Source organism: Cyanistes caeruleus, chromosome 33, assembly GCF_971803275.1.
Source record: "Cyanistes caeruleus chromosome 33, bCyaCae1.hap1.1, whole genome shotgun sequence".
Classification (NCBI taxonomy): domain Eukaryota; kingdom Metazoa; phylum Chordata; class Aves; order Passeriformes; family Paridae; genus Cyanistes; species Cyanistes caeruleus.
This window is the reverse complement of record NC_141734.1, coordinates 1760174-1784724: the sequence shown is the minus strand read 5'-3', so window position 1 is coordinate 1784724 and position 24551 is coordinate 1760174. Positions and strand designations below refer to the sequence as shown.

The 24551-nt window shown below is 44.3% G+C and overlaps 1 protein-coding gene across 1 annotated transcript; it reads right to left on the bottom strand.

Annotated features, from left to right (window-relative positions):
* Positions 1–229: 229 nt before the first annotated feature.
* SH3BP5L (SH3 binding domain protein 5 like) lies at positions 230–17676 on the bottom strand. The gene is made up of 7 exons (XM_086870797.1): positions 17586–17676; positions 16529–16748; positions 15237–15299; positions 13507–13635; positions 5307–5468; positions 3805–3978; positions 230–2269 (listed from the first exon to the last, which is right to left on the bottom strand). Exons 2-7 carry the CDS (start codon positions 16625–16627, stop codon positions 1724–1726), a joined length of 1173 nt encoding a protein of 390 aa, XP_086726923.1. The 5' UTR covers positions 16628–16748; positions 17586–17676; the 3' UTR covers positions 230–1723.
* Between the last annotated feature and the right edge of the window lie 6875 nt (positions 17677–24551).

Genomic DNA, 24551 nt, shown 5'->3' with positions numbered 1-24551 from the left:
ATTTTTTTTTTTGGCTTTTCCCACTTTTTTCAAGGAATTTTCCAGGATTTTTTTGGCTTTTCCCAAAGCAAAAAATATTCGGGATCGAGATAAAATCGAGAAAAAAAAAATTGGGATAAAAACTCCGGAAAATCCCTAAAAAAAATGGGGAAAAAACCCAAAAAATTCCCAAAAAAATTCCTGGATGAGGAGAAAAAAGTCGGGAATGTTGGGATGGGAAAAGAAGGAATTTACAACAAGAAGGAATTTTATTGATATCCAGACTTTTCCGGGATTTTTTTTTTTTTTTTTCCCCCCCCAAATTCCTGAAGTTTTTTTGGATTTCTTGGAATTCCAGCTGGGGAATTTTTTTTTTTGGTTTGGGGATTTTTTTTTTGGGATGTGAAGGAGCTGGAAAAAAAATTCCATGGGAATTCCCGGGGCTGCCTCGAACCCAGGGGGGGGGAGGTTCTCATCACAGCCCCGCCCTCAAATCCCAGAATTCCCAAAATTCCCGGGATTTATCACCCAAATTCCCAGGATTTATCACCCAAATTCCCAGGATTTAGCCCCAAAAATCCCAAATTCCCAGGATTTAGCCCCAAATTCCCAGGATTTATTCCCAAATTCCCGAGATTTATTCCCAAAAACCCCCAAATTCCCGGGATTTAGGCCCCAAATTCCCAAGATTTATTCCCAAAAATCCCAAATTCCCAGGATTTAGCCACAAATTCCCAGGATTTCTTCCCAAAAACCCACAAATTCCCGGGATTTATTCCCAAAAAACCCAAATTCCTGGGATTTAAGCCCAAAAACTCCAAATTCCCGGGATTTAGGCCCCAAATTCCCAAGATTTATTCCCAAAAATCCCAAATTCCTGGGATTTATTCCCAAATTCCCAGGATTTATTCCCAAAAAATCCTAAAATTCCCAAAAAAATCCTAAAATTCCCAAAAAATCCTAAAATCCCCCAAAAATCCCCCAAAAAACCCCAAAAATCCCCAAAAATCCCAAAAAACCTCAAAAAAAAATCCCAACAAACACCAACACCAAAAAAACCCTAAAAAAAAATCCCCAAAAAATCCCCAAAAAATCCAAAAATTCCCGAAAAAATCCTAAAATCCCCAAAAAATCCTAAAATTCCCAAAAAATCCTAAAATTCCCAAAAAAACACCAAAAAACCCCAAAAAATCTCAAAAAAAAATCCCAAAAAACACCAAAAAATCCCTTAAAAAAATCCCCCAAAAAATCCCCCCAAAAAATCCTAAAATTCCCAAAAAAAATCCTAAAATTCCCAAAAAATCCTAAAATCCCCCAAAAATCCCCAAAAACCCAAAAAAATCCCAAAAAAACCCAAAAAATCCCCCAAAAAATCCCAAAAAACCTCGAAAAAAATCCCCAAAAAACCAAAAAATCCCTTAAAAAAATCCCCAAAAAATCCCCAAAAAATCCTAAAATTCCCAAAAAAACCCCTAAAATTCCCAAAAAAATCCTAAAATTCCCAAAAAACCCCAAAAATTCCCAAAAAACACCAAAAAACCCCCAAAAATCCCCCCAAAATCCCAAAAAACCTCAAAAAAAATCCCAAAAAAACCCTAAAAAAAATCCCCAAAAAATCCTAAAATTCCCAAAAAAAATCCTAAAATTCCCAAAAAAATCCTAAAATTCCAAAAAAAATCCTAAAATTCCCAAAAAAATCCTAAAATTCCCAAAAAAACCCCCCAAAAATTCCCCAAAAAAAAAATCAGAGGCTGACGCTCCGATGGTGCCGGAAATTCCTCCTCCTCTCCCTCCCCTCCCCCAACTCCTCCCCCTGCAGGCTGAGCGCATCCGGAATTCCCGAAATCCCGGGAATTCCCGCCAAATGTTCCACGGAGTCGAATTTCTGCAGGTCCGAGGCGATGGTCTGGAGGCTGAGCACCGACAGGGAATCCCCGGAGGCGGAAATTCCCGCCGGAATTCCGGGAATTCCCGGGATTTCGGGGTTTTCCCCGCCCGTCCTGGCGGGAATTCCCGGGATTTCGGGGTTTTCCCCGCCCGTCCTGGCGGGAATTCCCGGGATTTCGGGGTTTTCCCCGCCCGTCCTGGCGGGAATTCCCGGGATTTCGGGGTTTTGGGATCCCCCCTCGGCTCCCAGGGGGTTTTCCCGGTGTTTTTTCCGGAGGATTCTCTGGAATCGGCGGGCGTGGATTTCCTCGCTGATCTGCTCCAGGTTCCGGAGGGCGACGGAATAGCGGAGCTTGGCTTGGGAGACGGAAGATTCCAAGGAGTTCACGCGGGATTTGTGCTCCTGGGAAAGCGGAAAAAAAAAAGGGAATTCGGGAATTCCCAGGGGTGGGGAAAAACGTTGGAATTTTGGGCGGGAATCGGTGAAATTTTGGGGAAAATCCGTTGAGAATCGGGCGAAAAATGGGGCCCAGTTCCCTCCCAGTTCATCCCAGTCCCTCCCAGTGCTCCCAGTTCATCTCCCAATGCTCCCAGTCCCTTTCCCAGTGCTCCCAGTACCCCCAGTATCCACTCCAATCCCTCTCCCAGTGCTCCCAGTTAATCCCAGTCCCTCTTCCTGTCCCTCCCAGTCTCTCCCAGTTCATCCCAGTTCATCCCAGTCCATCCCAGTTCATCCCAGTCCCTCCCAGTCCCTCCCAGTCCATCCCAGTCCCACCAGTTCTGATCAAACCCTTCCCTCTCAGCATTCCCAGTCCCTCTCCCAGTGCTCCCAGTCCCTCCCAGTCCCTCTCCCAGTGCTCCCAGTTAATCCCAGTCCCTCTCCCAGTATTCCCAGTTAATCCCAGTCCCTCTCCCAGTTAATCCCAGTCCCTCCCAGTGCCTCTCCCAGTGCTCCCAGTTAATCCCAGTCCCTCTCCCAGTATTCCCAGTTAATCCCAGTCCCTCTCCCAGTATTCCCAGTTAATCCCAGTCCCTCTCCCAGTTAATCCCAGTCCCTCCCAGTGCCTCTCCCAGTGCTCCCAGTTAATCCCAGTCCCTCTCCCAGTATTCCCAGTCCCTCCCAGTACCTCCAGCCTCTGGTTGAACTGGGCTTTCAGCTCCAAGTAGGGCCGGCTCCCAGTGCTCCCAGTTAATCCCAGTATCCACCCAAATCCCTCTCCCAGTGCTCCCAGTCCCTCCCAGTGCCTATCCCAGTCCATCCCAGTGCCTATCATAGTTTATCCCAGTTCATCCCAGTCCATCCCAGTCCATCCCAGTCCCTCCCAGTCCATCCCAGTCCATCCCAGTCCATCCCAGTCCCTCCCAGTCCATCCCAGTTCATCCCAGTCCCACCAGTTCTGATCAAACCCTTCCCTCTCAGCATTCCCAGTCCCTTTCCCAGTGCTCCCAGTGCTCCCAGTGCTCTTTAATCCCTTTCCCAGTGCTCCCAGTTAATCCCAGTTAATCCCAGTCCCTCTCCCAGTGCTCCCAGTTAATCCCAGTCCCTCTCCCAGAGCTCCCAGTGCTCCCAGTACCTCCAGCCTCTGGTTGAACTGGGCTTTCAGCTCGAATGAGGGCCGGCTCCCAGTGCTCCCAGTACCCCCAGTATCCACTCCAGTGCCTCTCCCAGTGCTCCCAGTCCCTCCCAGTCCCTCTCCCAGTGCTCCCAGTTAATCCCAGTTAATCCCAGTCCCTCCCAGTCCCTCCCAGTCCATCCCAGTACCTCCAGCCTCTGGTTGAACTGGGCTTTCAGCTCGAAGTAGGGCCGGCTCCCAGTGCTCCCAGTTAATCCCAGTCCCTCTCCCAGTGCTCCCAGTTCCTCCCAGTTAATCCCAGTCCCTCTCCCAGTATTCCCAGTCCCTCCCAGTCCCTCCCAGTCCCTCCCAGTGCTCCCAGTACCTCCAGCCTCTGGTTGAACTGGGCTTTCAGCTCGAAGTAGGGCCGGCTGCGGGCGATGTCGCGCCTCAGGGATTTCTGCAGCCGCTGCACCTCGGCCTCGGCCTCCTGGCACAGCCGGGTCACCCTCTGGTGCTCCCGCTCGCTCCAGAGCCGCTCCTGCTCCGCCTCGTTCACCTGCAATTCCCGGAATTCCCGGAATTCCCGGAATTCCCGGGGGGAAAAGGGGGGGAAGGAAAAAAACCGGGGGAAAATCGGGTGAAAAACGGGCCCGAAATGGAGGGAAAGGGAGCTGAGGAAATTCTGGGATTCCCGGATTTCCTTCTCCTGTTGTTGCCAAAAATTCTCCAATCCCACCCCAAAACTTCTCCACCACTACCACCTTCTCCAACCCATCCCAACTTCCAATCCCACCAAATCTCCAACTCCCAATCCAAACCCATCATTCCAAACCTTCCCCCCTTAAAACCTTCTCCATCCATTCCCATCATCCCAAACCTTCTCCAAAACCCAACCAAACATATCACACCATCCCAAACCCATCTTCCCACCATCCACCTAAACCTTCTTCATCCATCCCAAACCTCTCCATCCCATTCCCATCATCCCAAACCTTCTCCATCCATCCCAAACCTTCTCCAATCCCATTCCCACCATCCCAAATCCCATTCCCACCATCCCAAACCTTCTCCAACCCATCCCAAACCTCCTCCAACCATTCCAAACCTTCTCCAATCCCATCCCAAACCTTCTCCATCCATCCCAAACCTCCTCCAATCCCATTCCCACCATCCCAAACCTTCTCCATCCATCCCAAACCTTCTTCAATCCATTTCAAACCTTCTCCAATCCCATTCCCACCATCCCAAACCTCCATCCATCCATCCCAAACCTTCTCCAACCATCCCAAACCTCACCCAACCCATCCCAACTCACCCCAAACCTCATCCAACCCATCCCAAATCCCATTCCCACCATTCCAAACCTCCTCCAATCCCATTCCCACCATCCCAAACCTTCTCCAACCCATCCCAAACCTTCACCAGTTCCATTCCCACCATCCCAAACCTCACCCAACCCATCCCAACTCACCCCAAACCTCATCCAACCCATCCCAAATCCCATTCCCACCATCCCAAACCTTCTCCAATCCCATTCCCACCATCCCAAACCTTCTCCAATCCACCCCAAACCTTCTCCAACCCCATTCCCACCATCCCAAACCTCATCCAACTATCCCAAATCCCATTCCCATCATACCAAACCTTCTCCAACCATCCCAAACCTCACCCAACCCATCCCAACTCACCCCAAACCTTCTCCACCCATCCCAAACCTTCTCCAACCATCCCAAATCCCATTCCCATCATCCCAAACCTCCATCCATCCATCCCAAACCTCCTCCAATCCCATTCCCACCATCCCAAACCTCCATCCAACCATCCCAAACCTTCTCCAATCCCATTCCCGCCATCCCAAATTCCCGAATTCCCCGATTTCCCCACCTTCCTGGTGGCGTGGTTGAGCATCTCCTGCCAGGTGGGATCCAGGCGGTTTTTCCCGGTGCCCATTCCCTGCTCGGCCACGAACACCATTTCCCGCGCCGCGTTGTGCATCCCCACCGCCCGCTCGTAGCGCAGCGCCGCCCGCTGCGTCTCCTGCTGCGCCTGGAAAGCCGGGAATTCCGGGAATTTCCGGGAATTTCCGGGAATTCCGGGAGGTTTCGGTGGAGTTTGGTGGGTGGGGTGGGGATTGGGAGGGGTGGGGTGAGGTTTGGGATGGTGGGAATGGGATTGGAGAAGGTTTGGGATGGGTTGGAGAAGGTTTGGGATGGATGGAGAAGGTTTGGGATGGTGGGAATGGGATTGGAGAAGGTTTGAAATGGATTGAAGAAGGTTTGGGATGGATGGAGAAGGTTTGGGATGGTGGGAATGGGATTGGAGAAGGTTTGGGATGGGTTGGAGAAGGTTTGGGATGGGTTGGAAAAGGTTTGGGATGAGTTGGAGAAGGTTTGGAATGGATTGGAGAAGGTTTGGGATGGATTGAGAAGGTTTGGGATGGTGGGAATGGGATTGGAGAAGGTTTGGGATGGATGGAGAAGGTTTGGGATGAGTTGGGATGGATTAGAGAAGGTTTGGGATGGTGGGAATGGGATTTGGGATGATGGGAATGGGATTGGAGAAGGTTTGGGATGGATTGGAGAAGGTTTAGGATGGATGGAGAAGGTTTGGGAAGGGTTGGAAGAGGTTTGGGATGGGAATTCCCATTTTTCCTGCAATTTTTTGGGGATTTTTTTCATTTTTTATCAATTTTTCCCCAAATTTTTCCCAAATTTTCCCGTTTTTCCCGTTTTTCCCCAAAATCCCGGTACCTCCTCAGCTCTCCATCATTCCTCACACTGGATTGAGTTTGGGATGAGAATTCCCATTTTTCCTGCAATTTTTGGGGGGATTTTTTTCATTTTTTTTCAATTTTTCCCCAAATTTTTCCCAAATTTTCCCGTTTTTCCCCCAAAATCCCGGTACCTCCTCGACTCTCCATCATTCCTCACACTGGATTGAGTTTGGGATGGGAATTCCCATTTTTCCTGCAATTTTTTGGGGATTTTTTCATTTTTTATCAATTTTTTTCACTGTTTTCCCATTTTTTTCCGATTTTTCCCCAAATTTTTCCCAATTTTTCCCATTTTTCCCAAATTTTTCCCCAAAATCCCGGTACCTCCTCGACTCTCCATCATTCCTCACACTGGATTGAGTTTGGGATGAGAATTCCCATTTTTCCTGTAATTTTTTTGGGAATTTTTTGGGGTTTTTTCCATTTTCTCCCATTTTTCCCAAATTTTTCCCAAATTTTCCCGTTTTTCCCTGATTTTCCCCCAAAATCCCGGTACCTCCTCGGCTCTCCATCATTCCTCACACTGGATTGAGTTTGGGATGAGAATTCCCATTTGTCCTGCAATTTTTTTTGGGAATTTTTGGGGGGTTTTTTCCATTTTTTCCCAAATTTTCCCGTTTTTCCCAAATTTCCCCCAAAATCCCGGTACCTCCTCGACTCTCCATCATTCCTCACACTGGATTGAGTTTGGGATGAGAATTCCCATTTTTCCTGCAATTTTTGGGGGGATTCCCATTTTTCCCATTTTTCCTGCAATTTTTGGGGGGATTTTTTTCATTTTTTATCAATTTTTTCCCAAATTTTTCCCAAATTTTCCCGTTTTTCCCAGATTTTCCCCCAAAATCTCGGTACCTTCTCGGCTCTCCATCATTCCTCACACTGGATTGAGTTTGGGATGGGAATTCCCATTTTTCCTGCAATTTTTTGGGGAATTTTTGGGGTTTTTTTTCAATTTTTTCCCATTTTTTCCCAAATTTTCCCGTTTTTCCCTGATTTTCCCCCAAAATCCCGGTACCTCCTCGACTCTCCATCATTCCTCACACTGGATTGAGTTTGGGATGGGAATTCCCATTTTTCCTGCAATTTTTTGGGGAATTTTTGGGGTTTTTTTTCAATTTTTTCCCAAATTTTTCCCAAATTTCCCCATTTTTCCCAAATTTTCCCCCAAAATCCCGGTACCTCCTCGACTCTCCATCATTCCTCACACTGGATTGAGTTTGGGATGGGAATTCCCATTTTTCCTGCAATTTTTTGGGGAATTTTTGGGGTTTTTTTTCATTTTTTTTCCATTTTTTCCCAAATTTTCCCAAATTTTCCCGTTTTTCCCAAATTTTCCCCCAAAATCCCAGTACCTCCTCGACTCTCCATCATTCCTCACACTGGATTGAGTTTGGGATGAGAATTCCCATTTTTCCTGCAATTTTTGGGGGGATTCCCATTTTTCCCATTTTTCCTGCAATTTTTGGGGGGATTTTTTTCATTTTTTTTCAATTTTTCCCCAAATTTTTCCCAAATTTTCCCGTTTTTCCCCCAAAATCCCGGTACCTCCTCAACTCTCCATCATTCCTCACACTGGATTGAGTTTGGGATGGGAATTCCCATTTTTCCTGCAATTTTTTGGGGAATTTTTTCTGGTTTTTTTCAATTTTTTCCCATTTTTTCCCAAATTTTCCCGTTTTTCCCCCAAAATCCCGGTACCTCCTCGACTCTCCATCATTCCTCACACTGGATTGAGTTTGGGATGGGAATTCCCATTTTTCCCATTTTTCCTGCAATTTTTTGGGGGATTTTTTTTCATTTTTTATCAATTTTTTCCCAAATTTTCCCAAATTTTCCCGTTTTTCCCGGATTTTCCCCCAAAATCCCGGTACCTCCTCGACTCTCCATCATTCCTCACACTGGATTGAGTTTGGGATGGGAATTCCCATTTTTCCTGCAATTTTTTGGGGAATTTTTGGGGTTTTTTTTCAATTTTTTCCCATTTTTTCCCAAATTTTCCCGTTTTTCCCGGATTTTCCCCCAAAATCCCGGTACCTCCTCGGCTCTCCATCATTCCTCACAATGGATTGAGTTTGGGATGAGAATTCCCATTTTTCCCATTTTTCCTGCAATTTTTTGGGGGGATTTTTTTTCATTTTTTATCAATTTTTCCCCAAATTTTTCCCATTTTTTCCCAATTTTTTTCCAAATTTTCCCGTTTTTCCCTGATTTTCCCCCAAAATCCCGGTACCTCCTCAACTCTCCATCATTCCTCACACTGGATTGAGTTTGGGATGAGAATTCCCATTTTTCCCATTTTTCCTGCAATTTTTTGGGGGGATTTTTTTTCATTTTTTATCAATTTTTCCCCAAATTTTTCCCATTTTTTCCCAATTTTTTTCCAAATTTTCCCGTTTTTCCCTGATTTTCCCCCAAAATCCCGGTACCTCCTCAACTCTCCATCATTCCTCACACTGGATTGAGTTTGGGATGGGAATTCCCATTTTTCCTGCAATTTTTTGGGGAATTTTTTCTGGTTTTTTTCAATTTTTTCCCATTTTTTCCCAAATTTTCCCGTTTTTCCCCCAAAATCCCGGTACCTCCTCGACTCTCCATCATTCCTCACACTGGATTGAGTTTGGGATGGGAATTCCCATTTTTCCTGCAATTTTTTGGGGAATTTTTTCTGGTTTTTTTCAATTTTTTCCCATTTTTTCCCAAATTTTCCCGTTTTTCCCCCAAAATCCCGGTACCTCCTCGACTCTCCATCATTCCTCACACTGGATTGAGTTTGGGATGGGAATTCCCATTTTTCCTGCAATTTTTTGGGGAATTTTTGGGGGTTTTTTTCAATTTTTTCCCATTTTTTCCCAAATTTTCCCAAATTTTCCCGTTTTTCCCTGATTTTCCCCCAAAATCCCGGTACCTCCTCGACTCTCCATCATTCCTCACACTGGATTGAGTTTGGGATGGGAATTCCCATTTTTCCTGCAATTTTTTGGGGGATTTTTTGGGGTTTTTTTCAATTTTTCCCAATTTTTTCCCAAATTTTCCCAAATTTTCCCGTTTTTCCCGTTTTTCCCCCAAAATCCCGGTACCTCCTCGACTCTCCATCATTCCTCACAATGGATTGAGTTTGGGATGAGAATTCCCATTTTTCCCATTTTTCCTGCAATTTTTTTGGGGGATTTTTTTTCATTTTTTATTAATTTTTCCCCAAATTTTTCCCATTTTTTCCCAATTTTTTCCCAAATTTTCCCGTTTTTCCCGGATTTTCCCCCAAAATCCCGGTACCTCCTCGACTCCCCATCATTCCTCACACTGGATTGAGTTTGGGATGAGAATTCCCATTTTTCCTGCAATTTTTGGGGGGATTTTTTTCATTTTTTATCAATTTTTTCCCAAATTTTTCCCAAATTTTCCCGTTTTTCCCAAATTTTCCCCCCAAATCCCGGTACCTCCTCGGCTCTCCATCATTCCTCACACTGGATTGAGTTTGGGATGAGAATTCCCATTTTTCCTGCAATTTTTGGGGGGATTTTTTTTCATTTTTTATCAATTTTTCCCCAAATTTTTCCCATTTTTTCCCAATTTTTTTCCAAATTTTCCCAAATTTTCCTGTTTTTCCCCCAAAATCCTGGCACCTCCTCGGCTCTCCATCATTCCTCACACTGGATTGAGTTTGGGATGGGAATTCCCATTTTTCCTGCAATTTTTTGGGGAATTTTTGGGGTTTTTTTTCAATTTTTTCCCAAATTTTCCCAAATTTTCCCGTTTTTCCCCCAAAATCCCGGTACCTCCTCGACTCTCCATCATTCCTCACACTGGATTGAGTTTGGGATGAGAATTCCCATTTTTCCCATTTTTCCTGCAATTTTTTGGGTTTTTTTTTCAATTTTTTCCCATTTTTCCCCAAATTATTCCCAAATTTTTCCCGTTTTTCTCTAATTTTTCCCCAAAATCTTGGTACCTCCTCGACTCTCCATCATTCCTCACACTGGATTGAGTCTGGGATGGGAATTCCCATTTTTCCCATTTTTCCTGCAATTTTTTGGGGTTTTTTCCATTTTTTCCCATTTTTCCCCAAATTTTTCCCAAATTTTCCCGTTTTTCCCAAATTTTCCCCTAAAATCCCGGTACCTCCTCGACTCCCCATCATTCCTCACACTGGATTGAGTTTGGGATGAGAATTCCCATTTTTCCTGCAATTTTTGGGGGGATTCCCATTTTTCCCATTTTTCCTGCAATTTTTGGGGGATTTTTTTTCATTTTTTATCAATTTTTTCCCAAATTTTTCCCAAATTTTCCCGTTTTTCCCCCAAAATCCCAGTACCTCCTCGGCTCTCCATCATTCCTCACACTGGATTGAGTTTGGGATGGGAATTCCCATTTTTCCTGCAATTTTTTGGGGAATTTTTGGGGTTTTTTTTCAATTTTTTCCCATTTTTTCCCAAATTTTCCCGTTTTTCCCAAATTTTCCCCCAAAATCCCAGTACCGCCTCGACTCTCCATCATTCCTCACACTGGATTGAGTTTGGGATGGGAATTCCCATTTTTCCTGCAATTTTTTGGGGAATTTTTGGGGTTTTTTTTCAATTTTTTCCCAAATTTTTCCCAAATTTTCCCAAATTTTCCCGTTTTTCCCTGATTTTCCCCCAAAATCCCGGTACCTCCTCGGCTCTCCATCATTCCTCACAATGGATTGAGTTTGGGATGGGAATTCCCATTTTTCCTGCAATTTTTGGGGGGATTCCCATTTTTCCCATTTTTCCTGCAATTTTTTGGGGGATTTTTTTCATTTTTTTTCAATTTTTCCCCAAATTTTTCCCAAATTTTCCCGTTTTTCCCCCAAAATCCCGGTACCTCCTCGACTCTCCATCATTCCTCATACTGGATTGAGTTTGGGATGGGAATTCCCATTTTTCCTGCAATTTTTTGGGGAATTTTTGGGGTTTTTTTTCAATTTTTTTCCATTTTTTCCCAAATTTTCCCGTTTTTCCCAGATTTTCCCCCAAAATCCCGGTACCTCCTCGACTCTCCATCATTCCTCACACTGGATTGAGTTTGGGATGGGAATTCCCATTTTTCCTGCAATTTTTTGGGGATTTTTTAAATTTTTTTTCAATTTTTCCCCAAATTTTTCCCAAATTTTCCCGTTTTTCCCCCAAAATCCCAGTACCTCCTCGACTCTCCATCATTCCTCACACTGGATTGAGTTTGGGATGAGAATTCCCATTTTTCCTGCAATTTTTTGGGGATTTTTTCATTTTTTATCAATTTTTTTCACTGTTTTCCCATTTTTTTCCGATTTTTCCCCAAATTTTTCCCAATTTTTCCCATTTTTCCCAAATTTTCCCCCAAAATCCCGGTACCTCCTCGGCTCCCCATCATTCCTCACACTGGATTGAGTTTGGGATGGGAATTCCCATTTTTCCTGCAATTTTTTGGGGAATTTTTGGGGTTTTTTTTCAATTTTTTCCCATTTTTTCCCAAATTTTCCCGTTTTTCCCCCAAAATCCCAGTACCTCCTCGGCTCTCCATCATTCCTCACACTGGATTGAGTTTGGGATGAGAATTCCCATTTTTCCTGCAATTTTTGGGGGGATTCCCATTTTTCCCATTTTTCCTGCAATTTTTGGGGGGATTTTTGGGGTTTTTTTTCAATTTTTCCCCAAATTTTTCCCAAATTTTCCCGTTTTTCCCCCAAAATCCCGGTACCTCCTCGACTCTCCATCATTCCTCACACTGGATTGAGTTTGGGATGGGAATTCCCATTTTTCCTGCAATTTTTGGGGGGATTCCCATTTTTCCCATTTTTCCTGCAATTTTTGGGGGGATTTTTTTCATTTTTTTTCAATTTTTCCCCAAATTTTTCCCAAATTTTCCCGTTTTTCCCGGATTTTCCCCCAAAATCCCGGTACCTCCTCGACTCTCCATCATTCCTCACACTGGATTGGATTTGGGATGGGAATTCCCATTTTTCCTGCAATTTTTTGGGGAATTTTTGGGGGTTCTTTTCAATTTTTTCCAATTTTTTCCCAAATTTTCCCATTTTTCCCAAATTTTCCCCCAAAATCCCAGTACCTCCTCGACTCTCCATCATTCCTCACACTGGATTGAGTTTGGGATGAGAATTCCCATTTTTCCTGCAATTTTTGGGGGGATTCCCATTTTTCCCATTTTTCCTGCAATTTTTGGGGGGATTTTTTTCATTTTTTTTCAATTTTTCCCCAAATTTTTTCCCAAATTTTCCCGTTTTTCCCCCAAAATCCCGGTACCTCCTTGGCTCTCCATCATTCCTCACACTGGATTGAGTTTGGGATGAGAATTCCCATTTTTCCTGCAATTTTTTGGGGAATTTTTGGGGTTTTTTTTCAATTTTTTCCCAAATTTTTCCCAAATTTCCCCATTTTTCCCAAATTTTCCCCCAAAATCCCGGTACCTCCTCGGCTCTCCATCATTCCTCACACTGGATTGAGTTTGGGATGAGAATTCCCATTTTTCCCATTTTTCCTGCAATTTTTTGGGGGGATTTTTTTTCATTTTTTATCAATTTTTCCCCAAATTTTTCCCATTTTTTCCCAATTTTTTTCCAAATTTTCCCGTTTTTCCCGGTTTTCCCCAAAATCCCGGTACCTCCTCAGCTCTCCATCATTCCTCACACTGGATTGAGTTTGGGATGAGAATTCCCATTTTTCCTGCAATTTTTGGGGGAATTTTTTTCATTTTTTTTCAATTTTTCCCCAAATTTTTCCCAAATTTTCCCGTTTTTCCCCCAAAATCCCGGTACCTCCTCGACTCTCCATCATTCCTCACACTGGATTGAGTTTGGGATGGGAATTCCCATTTTTCCTGCAATTTTTTGGGGATTTTTTTCATTTTTTATCAGTTTTTTTCACTGTTTTCCCATTTTTTTCCGATTTTTCCCCAAATTTTTCCCAATTTTTCCCATTTTTCCCAAATTTTCCCCCAAAATCCCGGTACCTCCTCGGCTCTCCATCATTCCTCACACTGGATTGAGTTTGGGATGAGAATTCCCATTTTTCCCATTTTTCCTGCAATTTTTTGGGGAATTTTTGGGGTTTTTTTTTCAATTTTTTCCCAAAATTTTCCCAAATTTTCCCGTTTTTCCTGGATTTTCCCCCAAAATCCCGGTACCTCCTCGACTCTCCATCATTCCTCACACTGGATTGAGTTTGGGATGGGAATTCCCATTTTTCCTGAAATTTTTTTTGGGATTTTTTTCATTTTTTATCAATTTTTTCCCATTTTTTCCCAATTTTTTCCCAAATTTTCCCAAATTTTCCCGTTTTTCCCCCAAAATCCCGGCACCTCCTTGGCTCTCCTCCGGGCCTCGTAGTAGGGCCGGGCCCTCTCGATGCAATTCCCGAGTTGGGATCCTTGGGAATTCAATTTCCGGGCGGAATCCGAGAGGATGCGGCGATAGCGGGAACGGGCGGCCTGGAGGGGGTGAAAACCAGTTTGGGACTGGTTTGGACTGGGAAAACCAGTTTGGGGTTGGGAAAACCAGTTTGGGACTGGTTTGGACTGGGAAAACCAGTTTGGGACTGGGAAAACCAGTTTGGGGTTGGGAAAACCAGTTTGGGGTTGGGAAAACCAGTTTGGGACTGGTTTGGACTGGGAAAACCAGTTTGGAACTGGGAAAACCAGTTTGGGATTGGGAAAACCAGTTTGGGACTGGTCTGAACTGGGAAAACCAGTTTGGGGTTGGGAAAACCAGTTTGGGGTTGGGAAAATCAGTTTGGGGTTGGGAAAACCAGTTTGGGACTGGGAAAACCGGTTTGGGGTTGGGAAAACCAGTTTGGGACTGGTCTGAACTGGGAAAACCAGTTTGGGACTGGGAAAACCGGTTTGGGGTTGGGAAAACCAGTTTGGGACTGGTTGGAACTGGGAAAACCAGTTTGGGGTTGGGAAAACCAGTTTGGGACTGGTTTGGACTGGGAAAACCAGTTTGGGGTTGGGAAAACCAGTTTGGGACTGGTTTGGACTGGTTTGGGATTGGGAAAACCAGTTTGGGACTGGGAAACCTGGATTGGAAACCAGTTTGGAACTGGTTTGGAACTGGGATGGACTGGGAGAGCAGGCAGGGAATGGGAAAACCAGTTCCAGTTCATCCCAGTCTGTCCCAGTTCATTCCCAGTTCATCCCAGTTTGTCCCAGTTCATTCCCAGTTCATCCCAGTTTGTCCCAGTTCCTTCCCAGTCCCTCCCAGTCCATCCCAGTTCCCTCCCAGTTCATCCCAGTTCATCCCAGTTCGTCCCAGTTCATCCCAGTTCGTCCCAGTTCATCCCAGTCCATCCCAGTATCCCCAAATCCCCATTTCCCACCATTTCCTCCCTATTTTTGCCTCCAAAAATCCCATTTTTTCCCAATTTTTTCCCCATTTTTTGCCCCAAACCCCTCTCCCAGTTCATCCCAGTCCCTCCCAGTCCATCCCAGTTCATCCCAGTTTGTCCCAGTCCATCCCAGTCCATCCCAGTTCCTCCCAGTTCATCCCAGTATCCCCAAATCCCTCATTTCCCACCATTTCCTCCCTATTTTCACCTCCAAAAATCCCAATTTTTCCCAATTTTTTCCCCATTTTTTGCCCCAAACCCCTCTCCCAGTTCATCCCAGTCCATCCCAGTTCATCCCAGTCCCTCCCAGTCCATCCCAGTTCATCCCAGTCCCTCCCAGTCCATCCCAGTTCATCCCAGTCCCTCCCAGTTCATCCCAGTCCCTCCCAGTCCCTCCCAGTCCATCCCAGTTCATCCCAGTCCATCCCAGTCCATCCCAGTCCCTCCCAGTCCATCCCAGTTCCATCCCAGTTCCTCCCAGTTCATCCCAGTTTGTCCCAGTCCATCCCAGTATCCCCAAATCCCCATTTCCCACCATTTCCTCTTTATTTTTGCCTCCAAAAATCCCATTTTTTCCCAATTTTTTCCCCATTTTTTGCCCCAAACCCCTCTCCCAGTCCCTCCCAGTCCCTCCCAGTCCCTCCCAGTTCATCCCAGTTCATCCCAGTCCCTCCCAGTCCATCCCAGTCCCTCCCAGTTGCTCACGTCCAGCTCCAGCTCCCCCCGATTGATTTCAGCGTTGGCCTCGTTCAGGTGCTCCAGCTCCTCCTGCAGCCGAAATTTTGGGATCAAAACCCCCCCAAAATCCCGGGAAAAACAACCCAAAAATTCCCAAAATTTAGGGGATCCCAAAAATTGGGAAAAGGGAGGAAAAAAATCCGGGATGAAAACCCCGAAAATTCAGGAAAAGGGATGGAAAATCTGCCCCAAATCCCGAAATTTCTGGGGTTTCACCTCAAAAATCCCAAAAATTTGGAGCCAAAATCCCAAAATTTCTGGGATTCACCTCAAAATTTCCCTCAAAATCCCAAAATTTCTGGGATTCTCCTCAAAATTTCCCAAAATTTCTGGGATTCACCTCAAAATTTCCCAAAATTTCTGGGATTCACCACAAAATTTCCCTTAAAATCCCAAAATTTCCGGGATTCTCCTCAAAATTTCCCTCAAAATCCCAAAATTTCTGGGATTCTCCTCAAAATTTCCCTCAAAATCCCAAAATTTCTGGGATTCACCTCAAAATTTCCCAAAATTTCTAGGATTCACCACAAAATTTCCCTTAAAATCCCAAAATTTCCGGGATTCACCTCAAAATTTCCCACAAAATCCCAAAATTTCTGGGATTCACCTCAAAATCTCCCTCAAAATCCCAAAATTTCTGGGATTTCCCCCCAAAATCCCAAAATTTCAGGGATTCTCCTCAAAATCTCCCTCAAAATCCCAAAATTCCTGGGATTCTCCTCAAAATTTCCCAAAATTTCTGGGATTCACCACAAAATTTCCCTTAAAATCCCAAAATTTCCGGGATTCACCTCAAAATTTCCCACAAAATCCCAAAATTTCCGGGATTCACCTCAAAATTTCCCACAAAATACCAAAATTTCTGGGATTCTCCTCAAAATCTCCCTCAAAATCCCAAAATTTCTGGGATTCTCCTCAAAATTTCCCACAAAATACCAAAATTTCTGGGATTCTCCTCAAAATCTCCCTCAAAATCCCAAAATTTCTGGGATTTCCTCCAAAAAATCCCAAAATTTGGACCCAAAACCCCCCAAAATCCCAAAATTTCTGGGATTCCTTCAAAATTTCCAAAAATTTCCAGGATTCCCCTCAAAATTTCCCGCAAAAATCCCAAAATTCGGACCCAAAATCCCCAAATTTCCGGGATTCACCTCAAAATCTGCCTCAAAACCCCGAATTTTCTGGGATTTTCCTTCCAAAAACCTCAAATCCCTCCCCCAAAATTCCCCAAATTTTGGGATTTCTCCTGAAATTCCCACCTGGATCCGGGGGTCCAGCTCTTCCTCCTCCTCCTCCTCCTCTTCCTCGTCTTCCTCCTCCTCCTTCGGGGGATTCCCGGGATTTTCCGAATCCCCCATTTTGGGATCCCCCAAAATTCCAGGGGGCCATCCAAGGGGGGGGAGGGGCCTCAGTTCATTTTTTCGGGAATTCCGGGGGGGAATTTTGAAGGAATTTCAGGAGTTTGGGATTGGAGGAAACCTGGAAAAGAAAAAAAAAAAGAGAAAAATTAAAATTTTGGGGTTTTTTTTCCTGGAGTTTTTTTTGGGAAGAGTCTCCAAAGTGGGGGAAATGTTTTGGAATTCCTAGAAAATTCCTGAGAATTCCCGTGAAATTTGGGCAGATTTGCCCCCAAAATTCACTCAAATTCCCCCAAATCCACTCGAATTCCTGATGATTTTGATCAAATTCATGAAAATTCCCCCAAAATCACCGAAATTCCACCCAAATTCCTCCCAAAATCCCGAAGTTTTTCCCAAATCCCCCCCAAATCCCAAAGATCGCCCCCAAATATTCCCCAAATCCCTCAAATCCATCCCAAAACCCCCTCAGTGACCCCAACCCTCCCTCAAAATTCCCAAATCACCTCCATGACCCCCAAAATCCCAAGTTCACCTCAAATTCCCCTCAAAATTCCCAACAATTCCCCAAAAAATTCCCAAAAATCCTCTTTAATCACCCCCAAACTCCCTAAGGACCCCCAAATCCCCTTAAATCCCCCCAAACAACCCCAAAAACGACCCCCAGACCCCCACTACCTCCCCAAATCCCCTCATAGATCCCAAAATTCCTCAACATTCCCACAAAATTCCTCATTATTCCCACAAAATCCCCACAAAATTCCCTCAAAAACCCCCCCTCAAATTCCCCCTCACAACCCCCCCCAAACCCTCCCACGGCCACGACCCCACAATTCCTTCACCTCCCCCCGACTCCCGACCCTAAAAATTCCCAAATTTCCCTCAGAATTCCTAAAAAATTCCCAAATTTCCCTCAGAATTCCCAAAAATTCCCGATTCCCCCCCCCCCTGTGTTTACCCCCCGCTCCGCCAGCGCTGAGGGGCCGCTCCCCCACCGGAACCGGAAGTTCGCCTCAGCCGCCTCCTGCCGTACAACATGGCGGCGCCCATTATGCTTAATAAAACCCGCTCTTTCCGCCTTTCTCCCGCTTCCCGGTGCGTTTAAATCGGCGACGAGGGTTTAACGCTGACGGAGGTTTCGTTCCGCTCGGTTTGGCGGCGATTCGCGGCTAAATTCGGTTCTAAAAAGCGCCGGGGTGGGTGGGTGGGTGCCGCCATCTTGTTGAGCGGCTCCGCCGCGCCTCAAGATGGCGGCCGCTGGCGGTGAATCCACGGGAGCGCTGGATGGAACCACGCAAAAAAAGAGGGGGGAAACACCCTCGAGTCCCCCCCCGACGACTTTGAACTCACCCAGACGTCCCTAAACCCCCCCTTCCCTCATTTCACGCTTGGTTTCGCCCTCAGTTCCCGCCTCTCTCCTACACCGGAAGCGGAAGTTCCTCCTGCCGTACAACATGGCGGCTATCAGCGCTCTCCTGCCCTCTCGCGGTTTTTCCGCCGCTCTCTCGGTTCCCGGGAGCTCAAATCGGTACCGGGAGTGAAATCGTTGATAGCGGAGCCGCCGGGCTCAAGTTGGTTCCGGCTGGGTTTGAAACGAGGCGAGAAACGGCCCCGGGATGGGGTCGGTGGGTGCCGCCATTTTGTGTTACGGAACGGCCGCGCCTCAAGATGGCGGCGGGGGAGTGACGTCACTTTGATTTCTTTTATTAATTTTTAATTATTTCTAATTTTTTATTTAATTATTTGGTTTTATTTCTAATTGAATTCGTATTTTGTTATTTTTCGGTTTTTACTTTTTATAATTATTTATTTTTTTAAATTTGTTTTTAGGTTTTATTTTGTTGCTTTTTTATTTTAATTAATGTTATTTATTCATTTTTAATATTTAATATTTTTATTTTTTAATTTTTTCTTCACGTTTTCCAACATCAAAATTGATTTTTAATTTCTATTTCGTCATCCGAAATATCATTCAATTAAATAACTTAATGAGCTTTTATTAGTTGAATTCTATTTTATTAATTCAGATCTTTATTAACTCAGCTCTTTATTAATTATTTATTAATCCCTTGTTTTATTTTATTTTATTTTATTTTATTTTATTTTATTTTATTTTATTTTATTTTATTTTATTTTATTTTATTTTATTTTATTTTATTTTAATCTTAATTATTTTTTCTTTATTTTATTTTAATTTTGTTTATATTTTCCTTATTTTATTTTATTTTTTCTCTATTTTATTTTAATTTACATTTTCCTTATTTTATTTTATTTTAATTTATTTTTTCCTTATTTTATTTAGTTTCATTTTATTTATATTTTATTTTATTACAACTTAGCTTAATTCAATTTAATTTAATCTCTTCCTTATTTAATTTTATTTTAGTTTATTTTTCTTTATTCTACTTTATTTTAATTTAATTTAATTTATTTTTTCCTTATTTTATTTCGTCTTATTTATGTTTTATTTTATTTTAATTTATTTTCTTTATTTTGTTTTATTTTTATTTTATTTTTATTTTATTTTATTTTAATTTATTTTTTCCTCATTTTATTTATATTTTATTTTATTTTATTACAATTTAATTTATTTTTTCCTTATTTTATTTCATTTTATTTTAATTTATTTTAATGTATTTTATTTTAATTTATTTTTTCCTTATTTTATTTCATTTTTTTCTATTTTATTTTCTTTTATTTATTTTTATTTTCTTTTATTTCTATTTTATTTTAATCTTATTTTTTCTTATTTTATTTAATTTAATTTAATTTTAATTTATTTTAATTTAATTTTTCTTTATTTTATTTTTATTTTATTTATTTTATTTTATTTTATTTTATTTTATTTTATTTTATTTTATTTTATTTTATTTTATTTTACTTCATTCCCATTTTTCTCCGTTTTCATCCCATTTTTCCAATCCTTTTTTTATTCCCAAGGAATTTATCCCAACTTTATTCCAACCATAAAAAAAAAAAACCCAGGAAAAAAATTCCCAAATCCCGGGAAATATTCCCAGAAATTCCATTGGGAATTCCGGGATTTGGGGTCAATCCAGGGATCCAAAAATTCGGGAATTGTGGAATTCCATGGATCAAAAATTCCAGGATTTGGGGTTTTCCCTGGATCCCAAATTTTGGGATTTGGGGTCAATCCAGGGATCAAAAAATTTTGGGATTTGGGGTCAATCCATGGATCAAAAAATCGGGAATTGTGGAATTCCCTGGATCCCAAATTTTGGGATTTGGGGTCAATCCATGGATCCAAAATTTTGGGATTTGGGGTTTTCCATGGATAAAAAAATTCGGGAATTTTTGAATTCCATGGATCCAAAATTTTGGGATTTGGGGTCATTCCAGGGATCCAAAAATTCGGGAATTGTGGAATTCCATGGATCAAAAAATTCGGGATTTGGGGTCAATCCAGGGATCCAAAAATTCCGGGAATTGTGGAATTCCATGGATCCAAAATTCCAGGATTTGGGGTCAATCCATGGATCCAAAATTTTGGGATTTGGGGTCAATCCATGGATCAAAAAATTCGGGAATTGTGGAATTCCCTGGATCCCAAATTCTGGGATTTGGGGTCAATCCAGGGATCCAAAATTTTGGGATTTGGGGCTTTCCATGGATCCCAAATTCTGGGATTTGGGAGCAGGATTTGGGATTTGGGATCAGGATTTGGGATCTGGGATCAGAATTTTGGGATCGGGATTTGGGATTTGGGACCGGAACCGGGAATTGGGATCGGGATTTGGGATTTGGGATCAGAACCGGGATTTGGGATCAGAACCAGGATTTGGGATCCCGGGATTTGGGATCGGGATTTGGGATTTGGGATCCCGGGATTTGGGATCGGGATCAGCACCAAAATTTGGGATCAGAACCGGGAATTCGGACCGGGATTCGGGATCGGCACCAGAATTCGGGATTTGGGATCGGGATTCAGGATCAGAACCGGGATTCCGGATTCGGGATCGGGATTCGGGATCAGGACCGGGAATCGGACCAGGATTTGGGATCAGAACCGGGAATTGGGATCGGGATTTGGGACCAGGATTTGGGATCGGGATCAAGACCGGGATTCGGGATTCGGGATCAAGACCAGGATTTGGGATTTGGGACCGGGATTCGGGATCAGAACCGGGAATCGGGATCGGGATTCGGGATCGGGATTTGGGACCGGGATTTGGGATCGGGATCAAGACCGGGATTCGGGATCAAGACCAGGATTTGGGATTTGGGATCGGGATTCGGGATCAGCACCAAAATTTGGGATCAGAACCGGGATCGGGATTTGGGATGGGGATTTGGGACCGGGATTCAGGATCAGGACCGGGATTCGGGATCAGGTCCAGAATTCGGGATCAGGATTTGGGATCGGGATCGGGACCGGGATTCGGACCGGGATTCGGGATCGGGATTCGGGATCAGAACCGGGATTCCGGATCAGGATTCGGGATCAGGACCGGGATTCGGGACCAGGATTTGGGATCAGAACCGGGATTCGGGATCGGCACCAGAATTCGGGACCGGGATTTGGGATTGGGATCAAGACCGGGATTTGCGATTCGGGATCGGGATTTGGGATCAGAACCGGGAATTGGGATCGGGATTCGGGACCGGGATTCGGGATTGGCACCGGAATTTGGGATCAGAACCGGGAATCGGGATCAGGTCCAGAATTCGGGATCGGGATTTGGGACCGGGATTCAGGATCAGGACCGGGATTCGGGATCAGCACCAAAGTTTGGGATCAGAACCGGGATCGGGATTTGGGATGGGGATTCGGGACCGGGATTGGCACCGGAATTTGGGATCAGAACCGGGAATCGGGATCAGGATTTGGGATCGGGATCAGGACCGGGATTTGGGATCAGAACCGGGATTCGGGATCGGGATTTGGGATTCGGGATCAGGTCCAGAATTCGGGACCGGGATTCGGGATCAGGACCGGGATTCGGACCAGGATTTGGGATCAGAACCGGGAATCGGGATCGGGATTTGGGACCGGGATTTGGGACCGGGATTTGGGATCGGGATCAAGACCGGGATTCGGGATTCGGGACCGGGATCAAGACCAGGATTTGGGATTTGGGATCGGGATTCGGGATCAGCACCAAAATTTGGGATCAGAACCGGGATCGGGATTTGGGATCAGGATCGGGATTTGGGACCGGGATTCGGGAATCGGGATCAGGACCGGGATTTGGGATCAGAACCGGGATTCAGAACCGGGATTCAGGACCGGGATTCGGGATCAGAACCGGGATTCGGGACCGGGATTTGGGATTCGGGATCAGAACCGGGATTCGGGACCGGGACCCTTTTCCCGGTTACCTTCCGGCGGAATCCCGGGAAAAGCTCCGGAATTCCCGAGAAATTCCCGAGGAATTCCCGGCTCGACCCCGGATCCAGCGGGATTTGGGATCCTTCCTCTTCCCAAATCCCGCCTTTTTTTGACCCAAATCCCGCCTTTTTCCCCAAATCCCGCCTTTTTTTGACCCAAATCCCGCCTTTTTTTCCCCAAATCCCGCCTTTTCCCGCCCCTCCTTTTCCTCCAATCCCAAAATCCCGCCCCTCATCCAAAAAAAAAACCCGGGATTTATCCCAAAAATCCGACCCGGGAGTTTCCCCCGTCTCCGCTTTTCCCTCTTTTCTTGGGGGGATTTTTTTTGGATTTTTGGGGGATTTTTTGGGATTTTTGGGGGATTTTTTGGGGATATTTTGGGGGATTTTGGGAGGATTTTTTGGGATTTTTTTGGGATTTTTTGGGATTTTTTTGGGATTTTTTGGGATTTTTTAGGGATATTTTTGGGGATTTGGGGGGGGATTTTTTGGGGTATTTTTTGGATTTTTTTGGAATTTTTTTGGATTTTGGGGGGATTTTTTTTGGGATTTTTGGGGGATATTTTGAGGGATTTTTGGGGGATTTTTGGGGGATTTTTTTGGGAATTTTGGGGATTTTTGGGGATATTTTTTGGGATTTTGGGGGGGATTTTTTTGGGATTTTTTTGGATTTTTTGGAATTTTTTTGGATTTTGGGGGGATTTTTTGGGGGGATTTTTGGGGGATATTTTGAGGGATTTTTTGGGGATTTTTTGGGATTTTTGGGGGATTTTTGGGGATTTTTGGGGATATTTTTGGGGATTTTGGGGGGGATTTTTTGGGGATTTTTTTTGATTTTTTTTGAATTTTTTTGATTTTGGGGGGATTTTTTGGGGGATTTTTGGGGGATATTTTGAGGGATTTTTGGGGGGATTTTTTGGGGGTATTTTGGGGATTTTGGGGGGATTTTTTTGGAATTTTGGGGGATTTTTGGGGGATATTTTGAGGGATTTTTGGGGGGATTTTTTTTTTATTTTTGGGGATATTTTTGGGGATTTTGGGGGGATTTTTTGGTATTTATTTTATTTTTTTTTATTTTTGGGGGATTTTTTTGGGATTTTTTTGATTTTTTGGGGATTTTTTTGGGATTTTTTTGCGGATTTTTGGGGGATTTTTTGCGGATTTTTAGGGGATTTTTTTGGGATTTTTTTGGGGATTTTTTTGGGGATTTTGGGGTTTTTTTTCCCGGATTTTCTGCTCCGGGATTCCCGGGAATTCCAGGCCGGCTCCGATCCCGGAGCTTTTTGGGGTGGGAATGAGGGAAAAATTTGGGAATTTGGGGTGGGATGTGTAAAAAAAGCGGGAATTTGGGAGGAAACGCAGGCAAAAAGTGGGAATTCCCAAAATTTCCCCCCAAATCTCCTCCAAGCTCCCCCAAAAAAACCCAAATTCCCCTCAAATCCCAAAAATCCCCCCAAACCCCCCCAAAATCCCCAAAATTCCCCCTAAAATCACAAATTTTCCCCCCGAATCCCCAAATTTTCCCCTCAAATCCTCCCGAAATCCCAATTTTTCCCCAAAAAATCCCAATTATTCCTCCCAAACCCCCCAAAATCCCATTTTTCCCCCCAAAAATCCCAGTTTCCCCCCAAAAATCCCAATTTTCCCCCCAAACCCCCCAAAATCCCATTTTTCCCCCAAAAAATCCCAGTTTCCCCCCAAAAATCCCTATTTTCCCCCCAAAAATCCCAATTTCCCCCCAAAAATCCCCAAATCCCCCCAAAAAAAACCCAAATTCCCAATTTTTCCCCCCAAAAATCCCAATTTTTCCCCCCAAAAATCCCAATTTCCCCCCAAAAATCCAAATTATTCCTCCCAAACCCCCCAAAATCCCAATTTTTCTCCAAAAAAATCCCAATATCCCCCCAAAAATCCCAATTTTCCCCCAAATCCCAATATTCCCCCAAAATTCCAAATTTCACCCCCAAAAATCCCAATTTTTCCCCCAAATCCCAATATCCCCCCAAAATCCCAAATTTCACCCCCAAATCCCCCCCAAAATCCCAGTTTTTCCCCCCAAAATCCCAATATTCCCCCAAAAATCCCAATTTTCCCCCCAAACCCCCCAAAATCCCAATTTTTCCCCCAAAACCCCCCAAATTCCCCCCAAACCCCCAAAAATCCCAATTTCCCCCCAAAAAATCCCAATTATTCCCCCCAAACCCCCCAAAATCCCAATTTTTCCCCCAAAAATCCCAGTTTCCCTCCAAAAATCCCAATTTTCCCTCCAAAAATCCCAATTTTTCCCCCCAAAAATCCCAATTTTCCCCCCAAACCCCCCAAAATACCAAATTTCACCCCCAAATCCCCCCCAAAATCCCAAATTTTCCCCCCAAAAATCCCAATTATCCCCCCAAAAATCCCAATTTTCCCCCTCAATCCCCCCAAAAATCCCAATTTTCCCCCCAAAATTCCCCCCAAACCCCCCCAAAAGAGGCGGCTCCGGCCCCTCCCCCCTCCCCTCCCCGCCCCTCCCCCCCTCCTTGGCCCCTCCCCCTTTTTCCCCGCCCCTCCCCCACCCACCCCGGGCCCCTCC

Coding starts and splice junctions, on each gene's coding strand:
- SH3BP5L (XM_086870797.1), bottom strand. CDS start 16,627: ATGGGGGATTCGGAAAATCCCGGGAATCCCCCGAAGGAGGAGGAGGAA. Junction 13,636..15,236: donor GGGGGGAGCTGGAGCTGGAC/GTGAGCAACTGG, acceptor CACCCCCTCCAG/GCCGCCCGTTCCCGCTATCG. Junction 3,979..5,306: donor TCAACCACGCCACCAGGAAG/GTGGGGAAATCG, acceptor CGGGAATTGCAG/GTGAACGAGGCGGAGCAGGA.